The sequence below is a fragment of the Melopsittacus undulatus genome, chromosome Z, assembly GCF_012275295.1.
Source record: "Melopsittacus undulatus isolate bMelUnd1 chromosome Z, bMelUnd1.mat.Z, whole genome shotgun sequence".
NCBI lineage: Eukaryota > Metazoa > Chordata > Aves > Psittaciformes > Psittaculidae > Melopsittacus > Melopsittacus undulatus.
This window is the reverse complement of record NC_047557.1, coordinates 102,052,845-102,065,337: the sequence shown is the minus strand read 5'-3', so window position 1 is coordinate 102,065,337 and position 12,493 is coordinate 102,052,845. Positions and strand designations below refer to the sequence as shown.

The 12,493-nt window shown below is 54.4% G+C and overlaps 1 protein-coding gene across 2 annotated transcripts in view; it reads right to left on the bottom strand.

Moving 5' to 3' along the window:
• WWP2 (WW domain containing E3 ubiquitin protein ligase 2) overlaps positions 1 to 12,493 on the bottom strand; it is a 40,381-nt gene that overhangs the window by 18,003 nt on the left and 9,885 nt on the right. For both annotated transcript variants that reach the window (XM_034073075.1, XM_034073074.1), the window contains exons 5-8: positions 11,836 to 12,093; positions 10,958 to 11,054; positions 5,798 to 5,949; positions 2,881 to 3,088 (exon numbers count right to left, since the gene is read on the bottom strand). In XM_034073075.1, coding sequence (XP_033928966.1) covers positions 2,881 to 3,088; positions 5,798 to 5,949; positions 10,958 to 11,054; positions 11,836 to 12,093 — 715 coding nt within the window. The remainder of the gene's footprint in view (positions 1 to 2,880; positions 3,089 to 5,797; positions 5,950 to 10,957; positions 11,055 to 11,835; positions 12,094 to 12,493) is intronic.

The window sequence follows — 12,493 nt, the reverse complement described above, 5'->3', positions numbered from 1 at the left end:
GGAAGATCAGTGCTTGAGCACTGGTGATGGGAGCTCTCATCACTTGCTGCTGCAAGCATGGGTTCTGCAATGTGTTGGTCCCAACGTTTTCACCTCATGCTGCCCACAGGGCTGTAGACATGGATACCAGGAGCAACGGACGGAGCAAAGTGGCAGTGCTGAGGCAACCCTGCAGTCCAAACAAAACGCCCTCCTTATGTAAGAAACCACAGCCCCATGCCTTCTGCCAGGCAGCATAATGTACCTCTTTGTACAGGCGAGACAGCACTGTGTATACACACCGTGCTAACAGCAGCTGTCCCCGCGCAGGATCATCACTGATAGAAACCAGATGAGGAGCCAGCACCTATCCTGCTCTCCCCCCGTCCCTACCACTCTGATCAGCAGCCCCTACATGAGAAGCAGGACCTGCACCAAAGGTGCAGGGTGCTGCAACCAGCAGCTCCTGTGCCACACGCAGTCCCTGGCTCCACAAGAAAGCTCTGCCCAAGCCAGGAGGATGCAAAGGAAGTTCTGGGCACTGTTGGAGCTGGAATTATTCACAACACCTTCCAGCACCCCCCAGCCCCTAGAACAGACTCCCAGTTGTGTGAGAGATGCCTTTGTGCCCACCACATCTGGTACAGATGCTCAGAAACAGCTATCTGAGCAGAATAAATAGCTCTGAATCCCCACATGAACCCAGCCACTCTTGGCTCCATCTGCACGCAGCCCAGCACAAGCAGGGAGGCTGGGGCTCAGCACACCAGCATGCAGTGGGAACAGCTGCCTCCCCTGCAGAGGCTGAAGTGCTGCCCATGCTCCCACGGATGAAAGGAGACACTGGCAGAATGAGGCAGAGCTTATGCAGAAAGCAGGAGGGACATGACAGCTTTCCAGCTCTTCAGGCTGGAGTGACTGGCAGCTCTGCAGGAGATGCTGCTCCTGTGAGTGGCAGGGCAGGAATGATCACTCACAGGTTGTGCAATGCTCCGTGCACAGCCATCCCTTGGCAGCCAGGCCAGCAAGGGGCTATCCTGCAGAGCACACTGCTGCCAGAGGCAGTGGCCTGGGTTTGTCAGCATCCCTTCTGCCTCCACCAGCCCAGCCAGACACAGCCCCATCTCCCAAGATGGGCCCCAAACCACCAGTCAAAGTAATACCCTGGTGCGGTGAGCCAGCCAAAAATCAGCTGCCCTACATCAAGTCTCAAGAGACTCCAGAACTCATTTACACAACCCCAGGGCTACAGTGTTTTGTACAGTCTGTGATGAGCAAACCCCTGTTAGCCCAGAACCTGGTCTGGCAGCTCAGGGCAGATCCCACACCACGGAATCCTCAGTTCTCTACTCTCCTTCACCTGGGAAGACCTTGGTACATGGTCTCTGCCTGACAGAGCAGGTCAGCTGCTACCCAAGCCAGCCCAGCATGAGCACAGAGTTTAAACACCATATGCAAGAGAGACTTTGCTCTCTTTCCACCCTAGAGATCCTGTAGTCAGGACAGGAGGACACTGATACACATGGCACTAATCGAAGCTGTCTCCAGAGATCCAAATTCCTTAAGCTCAGCTTGGAAGATGGCTCATTGCCCCTTCACTGCTCCCCTCCAACCATCTCCCAAACCACAACAGCTTTATCCTCCTCCCTGCCCTGACATGCACAACGTGTGCGAGCACTGCAGGGAGACAAGCACAGAGAGGACACGAGCCACCCTTCCACCTCACTGGGCCGGGTAAATGGATGCCTGTGTCTCAGAAAGCCATGCTTCAACCTTCCTGAGCTTCAGATAACCCCAGTCCTGAGATACCTGCGGGCTCCTCTCCACCCCGGGTAAGTAACAACAGCCTGTTCCCACCTCGGGCTCTGCAGAGGTGGGGAGAAGGAGACCTTCAGTCTACCTGGTAGCAGCAGAAAGGGGCACATGCTCTGGGTGGAATAAAGACCTTTTTCAGAGCACTGGACTTTTCCAGCTGCCTGGAAACAGGAAGCGCCCAGGCCGGAGAACAGAAACCCTCACACACCCTGCATAAAGACACACTGAGCCGTTAACCCTAATTACCTGTGACTGACACACGAGCGAGGCCCTGACCTTCCAGGCATCGCCTCAGCCAAAGGAAAATAAACAGCTCCCTTCATACGAAACACAAGCCATTTTCAACCCCCTCCCACCACCACTTCGCATTCTCAGTCCAGAATTAAAGGTGTCTGAATTACAAGAGGAGAACAACCCAGCCCCAGCACAGAGGACCTGAGCCCAGAGCCTGACTACAGCTGCACCAACAGCCAGCACACCCACCAACACTGCTCAGCCTGCCCCAGCTCTCCTCCTGCCTCCTTCCTCATGGGAGGAGTAGGATGCAGAGCATCCACCAGAGGAAGACCAGCAGGCACAGCTATGTGAGGGTCCTGCCCATCATCCCCCAGAAGTGGCCAGAGTCTCCATGGCATCTCTGGAGTGCCTGCTCCTGTGCTGCTGCTCAATGGGAGCTCCCTGGAAGTCCACACTGACCCTCTCACACATTTTCTTTGGACTGATCCCTTCAGCAGCTCCAGGGGAGCAGAGGAAGGACTCTGATGCCCCTCAGGCCATGGACACCATGCTGCAGAGGTGCAAATCACTGTATGTTACCCAACAGACACAGATCAGACCCCAGCCCAGAGGATGGATCCACAAGTGAAGCCACAAGCAGAGGGCTCCAATGAGGGAGAACAGGTTGTGCCAGGTGGCAGGGATCCCCAACACACACCCTGAGGACAACTGTTTCCATCAGCTCTTGGTGCAGGACAGCCCCATCCCTCAAACATCCTCTTCCAGCACACAGCAGTGCCCCAGTTTGCTCATGTCCCCCCAGACCAGTCTCTTCAAGGGAACAAAAGTCAAGCAGAAGGCAGAACTTACCCAGGGGGCAAAGCATCCAGGGCTAGCGCTGCTGCCCGGGCTGGGGGGGCACTGGAGCTGGAGGCTGCCTCCTCTGCCTCTCCAGAGCTGACCAAGGCAGGAAGGGCAGGAACGACAGAGCCATCAGTCATGCTGGACGCTGCTGGGGTTGCTCCTGCTACTGGCCTTTCCTCCTCGGTGTCTGTAGCACCCATTGCGTCTCCGTTCACTGGAAAAGCAGAAAGCAGAGATGTTAACACCCAGGAAGGGTGATGGGGACCTCATTGACCGACTGCACCCACACAGCCCTAGAAGCAGAGCTCTAGTGGGTGACAGTCACGACCACCCAAACACAGGACTTGCAGTGCTCCCAGCCTGCAGCAATGGCAGCATCTCCTTCACCCAACAGTTGGATCCCTCTGGGATCAACTATCAGCTGCCTTTGTCCCTAGAAATAAAAGCTCACTATCTCCTCTGTAACTTGCAAAAAGACTGCATGCCTGTTGGGAATTCAGGTAACATGTAGGAGCTCAGAAACCGCTGCGGCAGCATCCCCCAGGCAGAGATGAGCCCAGGCTCAGCAAGTCACCAGCACTGGAAAGAGCTAAGTGTTGCTGGATTCCACTAAGCTTTTGGGAAAGAGACAGGGAAGAGACAGAACAAAGGAAAATTACAAAGCAAACTGATAAGGATAAAATTCCAGACAAAATAAAATGAAAGGTAATTTGTTTGACAAGCGTTTGTTAGACAGCCAAAACCCCTGAGTCTTGGCAGTCCAACAGAAGATAACTTCTGACAAAAAACAGTCTGGCTTCAGTAACAAAATGAAAGCATTAGAAACAAACCAGAAACACTTAATAAAGAAGTAAGGCATGCAGACAGAGCGACACAAGTGAGACCTGAGAAACACAGAAAACTAAGCGAAGTACCTGTGTCTACAAGCCCAAGTATTTAGAAGTATTGCAGGAAAAAGACTCAAAACAGTATAAACCCCAACAAACAGGGCAGTAATGAACTACAAGCTACTCTTCTACCCTGTAGAAGAGGCAAACTGCTCAGGACACTTGTGCTTTGCAGCTGGAGAGTAGCAGCACAGCATCCTGCAGCATCAGAGGAATGCTGGTACTAAGTCCTCGAACACCAGCAATTAAAGGAGCCCCTGAGGCAGCAACTACAGGCAGTGAAGACTTCAGGTCAGCAGGCTCACAGCAACCTCCACCAGAGTCCTGCAAGGCTGAGCTGAGGGGGTCTCTGTCTGCTCATTTCTAGGGAGCCTTGGAATGAGCAATGTTAGAAGCGTCAATCACATTGTGCCAGTCTTCAAAGGGAACCTGCAGAATGTCCCAGGTAACGACACTGTGACTGGTTTGATCTCAGACTTGGACAAAGCAGGGGAAAAGCTGATCCAAAGTTCACCTGATAAGGAAACACTACAGGGGAACACAGGGCTAAGCAGTGTGGCTGTGGAGAAAACATGCCATGAAAATATCTCCTTTTATTGTCCAATGACAATTACAGCTGCAAGCAGCAAACATAATGGGGAACGGTCTTGCAACAGTGCCCAAAAAACACGATAACGTCACCAAAATGCACCAAGCTGAGGAGGAAGAGATTGGTTTCTAGAGGCATTCAGAAGAGCACATGGAAGAGAGTCAGCCTTAATCCCAGACACCCAAAACACTCATCCTCCAGTGTAAAATCATCCCCAACAGGACTTGTGGGAGACACGGAGGTTGTGTGAGTGGTAAACAGGGACCAAGCAGCACACTCATAAAGTCACTGGGGAGGCTGAGGCTCCTCCAATTAAATGTGCTTTAAACCAAACCAAGGAGCCAAGTTGTACCCGGGAACAAAACCACAAAGCTCTGTCCACAGCCTGAGGGAGTGTCCCCTGGGCAGGGATGACACCAGGAAGGGCTGGGTGGGCAAAGGGAACAGAACAACACATTCACACCGGGTACAGCACTGAGGAGGGGAGCAGGACCAGGAGCAAGAGCTGGAAGCCAGCATTTCACATCAGCCTTCTGCTCCCCCTACTCCCAAATGGGTTTGGCAAAATTGAAATTATATTGGTCCAGATTTTCCCAATGAAACAGAAATAAAAAACCAAAATCTTCCTTTTGGGTTGAAAAAACCATTTCCTTCTCTCCAAATGAAGCACTCCACTTTGTGCTGTTCTTTTCCAAGACAAAAGGGAAACAAAGGATACTGCTGCCCACAGCAACAGTGCAGAGGAGCAGATGCTGCACTGCTGGGCTGGCTCCATACGAGCCAGAAAAGGAAAACATACAAGCTGCTTGTGGCTTTGCAGTCAGGCACTCGGCAGGTCCCAGCCCTGCTCCACAAGGGATTTATGGCATTGTGGACAAACCCAAGAACAGACAGAGGAACCTTTCAGAAAGTACCCCCAGTGTAGGAACCAGCCCTCGGTTGAGGGGTGGGTGTGCATTCTGTGATGCTTCAGAAGAGAGCTGCTCTCCCCACGTCAAGGGGCAGAGCTCAAAACATCTCCACTGAAGACTGATGGGCAAATTCATCTGCATGCTCCCAACCCTGAAAAAGGATCACTTACTGTAGCACCGGTGGTATTTCTGTCCCAGTGTCCTTCTAAAAGCTGGAGCTGCCAGGGAAACTCCAGAGAGGAGCCACAGAAATCATGCACAAGGGGCAGAGCAGACTCTACCACTGTGCTCTGTGGAGCTGCTCAGCTTATCAAAAGTAAAATCAGTTAAAAATCAATCAATTCCCAGGGAAGAAATGTTCCCAGGCACCACAGGACCAACCTGGTCTGGTGGAAGGTGTCCAACCCTTGGCAGGGGGTTGGAACTAGATGATCTTTAAGATCCCTTCCAAACCATTGTATGACCTTAGCAGAAACGCATTTTCCCCCACAGGAGCCCCACAAGCTCCAGTTCCCCCTCCCACAGCACTGGTTTACCTGTGCTGTTGACCATGCCATTGGCCATGCCGTTGGCCACGCTGGTGTGCTGCGTGCCCTTGGCTTGCTGCCGGTGCCGGCTCCTGGCGCTGGGACTTTGCTCTCCACTCCCCACGTTCTGCCTGACGACTCCTGCCACATGTCTGTGTGTCCTGCAAGGGAAGGGAACACAGGAGGTGACACACCACAAAGAAAACCCCACTCCTGTCCTTCTGCCTCAGTCTTGTGCTGCTCCCCCCCCAGCACCGACATTGATGTCCCCCAAGGAAGATGCAGCCACATGTGCCCTGAACTTCCTGCTGCATCCTGAGCCCTGCACACAGGGCCCAGCACCCACCTACCAGTGGCAGAGTCCGATGGACAAGTAACCTGGGTGACAATCACCTTGCATTTGTTTGCAGCGCTCACCACCCGACCTGCTAAGGAACAGCCCCAGGCATTCATGGCCAGGAACGTGCTTGCAGCACTAAACTGGCTTGCTCCATCCACAGATGCACCAGGATAAACCCCCTGCCAGCACCAGCTCCTGCACCGCAGTGGGAGCCCTCACTGGTGCCTCCTGCCCAGCTACAAGCCTCGCACAAGGCGAGGAAGGTGCAAGGCTTTGCTGCTGCAGGGACAGCCGTGGCCTCTGGCAAAGGAGGGAACAAGCAACTGGGAAAGATCAGAGCTTGAATCATAGCACAAGTTGTGACCAGCTTGGATGTGACTGCATCTCCCAGGGGCTTCTCTTCGTGCTCTGCTGGAGCTCCCTGCCTTGGAGGCCAGGGCAGCCTGACCTCTGTGGGCAGTGCCTACAGCACCCCCAAAGCACCCCTCTAATAGCCCTGAACCCCTGAGGCAGCCTGGGGGCATTAAGGAAAAGGCTGGGGTTTCATGTTCATGAAGAGCCTGGTTGTTACTGTGAGCACGGAAGGGGACAGGGCAGGAGGGTGATGCTGCCTTCCTGCATCCAGGGCCAGAGGACCAGAGGCAGAGCCTGGCCACCTCCACCCAGCATCAGAGCCCAGGGCTGTGACCACAGAGGGTGAGGACCGCAGGGATGAGGAAGTCTGTCTGCCCCAGCCAAGTCCTCCCCTTAAAAGGGCAAAACCCTCAAACTGTCCCCACATCTCAGGGCTGGAGCTGGGAGGGGACAGAAGCTTGGCCGTGGCTGGGTGCATCATCAGTCATGCCACCCTCACCAGCTCCAGCAAGCCCTTGGTTCCTCCCACTGGCTCTGGAGCCGCTCACAGCAGTGGGCAGAGAAAGGGCTGGGATCAGGAGGAGACATGGGAAAGTAAGAGATGGTTGTCCAAAATAAATCAGATAAGAGCCACGGGCAGAGGAGTCCATGAGCAGCAGCCACTGTGACCACTGCGAACAGCTCCAGAGCTTCCCAGGAGGGCAGCCCCACAAAAGGGCTCTTCAGACACTGAACCCACCCCAGAAACCCTGGCTACCCCCAGGACATCACTGTGTGCTGGGGGTTGGCTTTGGCCACCAGGACCTGAGGATGTGGAGATGCTGCTGAGGCAGAACAGGCTCCTCTTCCCCCAGTCAGGAGGTGCAGGCTGCCCCTCACTGCCTGCCCATGGGGCTCAGTGGCACCACACACATCCCAAAAGCCATCCAGGACCCAACTCTGCACATTCACCCCATGGCAAGGCTGGCAGAGGGCAGCAGGGCAGGTGGCACCACGGCAGGAGCTGGTCCTACCGGGAGCAGTGCCATGCAGGGGATGGATGTGGTCCCTGCCCTGCTCAGCACAGATGAGCTCAGAGCTGTCCAGAGAGTTTTTAGAAACCAAAACAGGATGTTTCCAGGCTGCCAACCGGCCACACAGGGTTACCAGGCCTGAATTAGGCAGCCCGCCACCCAGCCCAGCCCTCCTACGACTGCTCCCATCTGGGCATTGTCTTTTAATAGATGCGTGGAAACAAACCCAGTGAGAGCAGCAGGGCTGGGAACACGCTCCTAAAATAGGAGTGGGGAGAAAACAAGGGAGCACAAATGTGAACAGCCTCTTACAGCCATGACACTGGGACAAAACAGGGCTTGGGGAAAGGCAGCCCATTACCCAGGCAGCTGACAAGAGCCCTGCTATGTCCCACTGACTGGGGACCAGGGGTGGCTGCCCCATCGTGTGCTCTGCCCCATTGCCCCTCCTGGCCTGGAGGCAAAGGGAACAGATAATGCAAAGAAGAAAGTGGTGTCAGCCAGGGAGACATCAACCTTTTGGCTCCCCACCTTCTGGCAAGGCAGAGCCCCCATGCCACAGTGGGGGGGGGCTGTGGCTGATGTGGGATCTGGGCATGAAACTCAGATTTTGGTCACCTAATCCTACTGCAGTGGCCATAAGGTCCTGACATGAGATGCCAGCATAGGTGACTGCACCGGCCTCAATCTCCCTCAGCACATCAGATACCAAACTGCAGCCAAAGAGGAGAGAGGACAGCACACATGGCCAGGACCAGTGCTGTATGCAGGGAATCAGGCATGACCACTCAGAAACACAACTGGGAGAGCCCCAGTGCCACATGGGCTCCCAAAACATGGAGCTGAGAAATTCCCCCTGCACCTGCAAACAGGGAGAAACCAGGAATGTCCCCAGGACCCAGACCTCACACCTCAGTGTCTGGAGCAGAGATGGCATCAGTGCAGCATCATCCTTGAGCTGCGGCAGGAGCACAGCCCCTCGCCCCATGACAGCAGGATGTGCACCCAAAGAGGCACCTGGCTCCAAAACCCTGAATGTGGCTCTGAAACCCTGAACCCAGTTTATTCCTGTTACCCATCCCCTTCCAGCTGACCTGAGACCCATCTCACAGCTTGTTCCCCACGGCCCCAGACAGCCCCCGACAGCCACAGGCAGTACATGCACCACACAGCACTGCCCACCTCCCCTCTGCCTGTGCCAGGGCTCCAACTGGTGACCACAGCCTTGTGTTGTTGCTGTGCCACACCAGAAGCCACACGTCTGGGGACATAATGCACCCACATGTGGGGCTTTGCAGAGCAAGGGGTCTCACAAAGGGAAATACTTCATCTGAGGGACCCAGGTCTCAGGGATGCTCATGCCCATCACAAGCTGGGAGGTGAGTTTTGGACGTCACAGAAGCACAGAAACAAAAGGATGCTTCACTGAATCACTGGAGCTTGCACCAGCTTGTGATGGGTGACAGCAGTTCCTCACAGCCAAGCCTAGGTAATAACACCAGCATGATTCACCAGCTGAAGCCTCTCCATAAGGAGAGCAGCAAACCAGGATACGTCATTCCCTACCATCAGAAAAGGCCCATTCGGCCACCACAAGACAAACTGGAGATTGTGGCAACTCTCTTGGCACCCAGGGCACCAGCTCTCAGTGGGGACCTCTGGGCTCTGTTTTCACTCTGAACAGAGGGCTGTGGAATTTCACACCCCATCACCAAGATTAGCAGCAAATCCCAAGATGACACTTGTTCAGGAAAAGAAAGAGAAGTCCTGATCAAGCAGTTTGTCTGGAGGGGACAGTGTAGAAATAGCTGAGGAGCAAAGAATGACCCTTTTCTTTCCATCCTGCCAGTGAGCAAGTTTGCCAGCATCCATCACCAAGCCCATGAAAATAAACATGGCTTTGTATATACACAGAGCAAACATCAGACAGCATTCCCAAGCACAAAGGACCCATCCTCTACTCTGGAGAAGGCAGCTACCTCCACAGTGGGTACACACAGCACCAGTGCTCTGCCCCATGTAGCAGTACGAGTGGAATTCCATCCAGAACAACCCTTAAAACTCAGGTGAGTGTAGGATGAACTGAAAACTCCTTGGGCAGTTTCCTGTGCCAGAGCAGCCATGGGACTTTTAGTGATTGCAAGCACACCTGGAAGGTCTCTGAAGGTCCCCTGCAGAAGCACTGGCCAGACCTCACCACACTTATCTCACATGCTGACAGGTCAAGAGGACACCAAAACCAGGAACTACAGATCATCCATAAGCAGTTAGGAGTTAGGAGCAAGCAGTCATCAGGCTGAGCCTCCCAGACTACAGCTTTCTTATGTGTTTTCTAGCACCTATTGATAGCTGCTAAGTGGCTCCTGCCAGGACACTGAGCACTCTCTCATCCCTTAGAAGGCTTTAACACCTGGACAGCAGGAATTAAGAGGAGTAACCACAACAAAAGGGCACAAACTGCATTCATCAACCTGCTCCCAGTTTCCTGCCCCAGTCCCTCCTCCGCGGGAGACAAACACACAATATGAAGGACAGGGTCTCACTTCAGAGTCAAAAACATTTTTCCCCTTATCTCTTGTATGTGCCTGGCAGAGGAAGGAGGAGGCAAAAGGCTCAAGGTATGGAGCTTGTTGCTGGGAATGCTCCTAAGCCTGTGAGCATGCAGAACTGCACATCAGGCGGGCTGCAGGCACCCTCTCTACAGCCACACTTCTAACCAGAACATCTGTATAGGCTGCTGGGCCACTGCCATGCTCTGGAAATATAAATAGGTGTTAAATTCAACTCCATGGTGACAGTGTGACATGTCTCTCAATAACCACAGCTCCAAAAGGAGCAGCACTGAGCCACTTCAGCCCAGCAAGAAGGAAAGGAAGGGCACAGTGCCAGGCAGGGCATGGCCTGGTGCCCAAGCAGCTCATTTCCTTTGGAAGCAGCTGTTATTTCCCTGCAGCTTTGCTTGCTCTGCTTCTCCCATTCTCCCTGGACCTTCCACAGCATCCCCCCTGTGACCATCACCCATAGGGGGATTGCACTTCCCAGCCTGGCCCAGTGGCCTTGCTTGAGGCAAGAACCAAGGTGCCTATACCAACAGGAAGGGACCCCTGCAGATCAGCTGGTTTGCTTTATCACAGCCTGCTCCATCTCCCCGACTGGACCATTCCTTCAGCTGCCAATAGAGCAACTGGTGGGAACTGTCATGGCCATCACAGACCTGATACTCCTTGAGAAACACAGACTTCAAAAGAGGCTCACGTCAGCTGCACCTCAGCCCTATGGCCACCCCCAGTACCTCCCAGTCTGTTGTCCTTCAGGAGGCTGGCCTGCTCCAAACCTGTGGCTGCTTTGCTGGGGTTCACTGGAAGACCTAAAGAGGCATCCGCTGCACAAGGACAATCCATACATTCCCCAGCTACCTCAAGGCCCAGCAACTGCTGATACCTGAACTGTGAGGACCCTTACCTTGGTCTGCTTCCAAAGCAGTTTGCACTGGGAGGCTGGTGTCTGCCCTCCATGGCTGCAGCCATGCTGCTGGGATCCCTTCCAGGCAGCTGAGACCCTGAATGGGGGAAATAAAAGTGAGTGATGAAAATGACTGAGACACCTCCTAGTTCTACCCTCCTTCCCTTCCTCCTTCCAGAAGAGACCAGAACACAGGGAGCTCTGCTTTTAAGCTGAGGTGCTCTCCTTGCCCACTTCTGTGCCATAGCACAGCCCATCCCTACAGCATCCCATGGTTCCAACTACAGCACTAGGAAGATAAATGCGGAATTGGCAGCACCAGGAGGGTGGCCACATTGACTCTCACATTTAGAATCACAAATTCACAGAATCATAGAATAATTAGGGCTGGAATGGACCTTAACATCATCTGATTGCACAGGCAAGGACACCTCACCCTAGACCATGCCACCCAAAGCTCTGTCCAACCTGGCCTTGACCAGTGCCAGGGATGGAGCATTCACAGCTTCCCTGGGACACTTCTTCCCATGCCTCAGCACCCTTCATCTCCCAGTGAGGAAGAGAAGGAGCTGGAGGAAAGCAATGCAACTGCCCCTGTTCAGCACAAGCTCAACTCGCTCTCCTGACAGACATCAGTCAATGTCTCCACACACACTCTGCCACAGGGAGCCCTTTTTGGTGTGCATTAAATACAGAAGCCTCTTCCCAGTCCACAGAGGGCAGGGGCTGAGCTACATGGGCAGCTGATGGAGGGCTGGAGCAGGGCCTCTCCTCTCAGCCCATTGTGCCTGTTGATGCTCCTGCTCCTGCCCCACCACACACTTGCTTCCATGGGAGCCTGTGCCCAAGACCAGGGCAGGCAGGGACCGGAGCCTTACCTGTGAGAGGAGGCAGCTGCTGGCACTGGGACGCTGGCTCAGGGGTGCTCTCAGCCCCACTGTTGTTCACTGCCTCGAGCACTGAGCTGCCGCATGCATGTGGAGCCGGGCAGCACTCACCCTCTGTCACGGCACTGCCATTAGGCAGCATTCCCAGATCAACACTGGGCCCGTCCAGGAAAATCGTCAGCTCTCTGCCGGAGACAACGCTGCCTTTGTTCTCTGTGTGCAGGTCCAGGGTCAGCTGCCTGTTCTCCACTTTGGGAGAGGACATGGAGAAAAAGACCAAGCAGTCATCACTCAGGACGCCAACCGTGGATGGCTCCACCACCCAAGCTCCCCATGGGATGGAATGTTAGCCTCCTGCTCCCCTCCAAGCACTCCTGTATCCCGAAAGGACAACGTGCCCAGTCCCTCAGGACAAGCACCACCAGCGATGGCTCCACATGTACCTACATGTACCTACCAGCACCACCGGAGGACTCCCAGCCAGCCCCAACACCAGCTCCCAAGGAAGACCCTTCTTCACCAGCCACTGCTCACAAAGCTGGGTCCCACCACCCTGTTACATAGGGATGCAGCTGCCCCAGGGGCCCTTGCTGTGGCAGCTGACACTACCATGGCTCACACATCCAGGAGCTGGAGCTGTAGGGGAGAC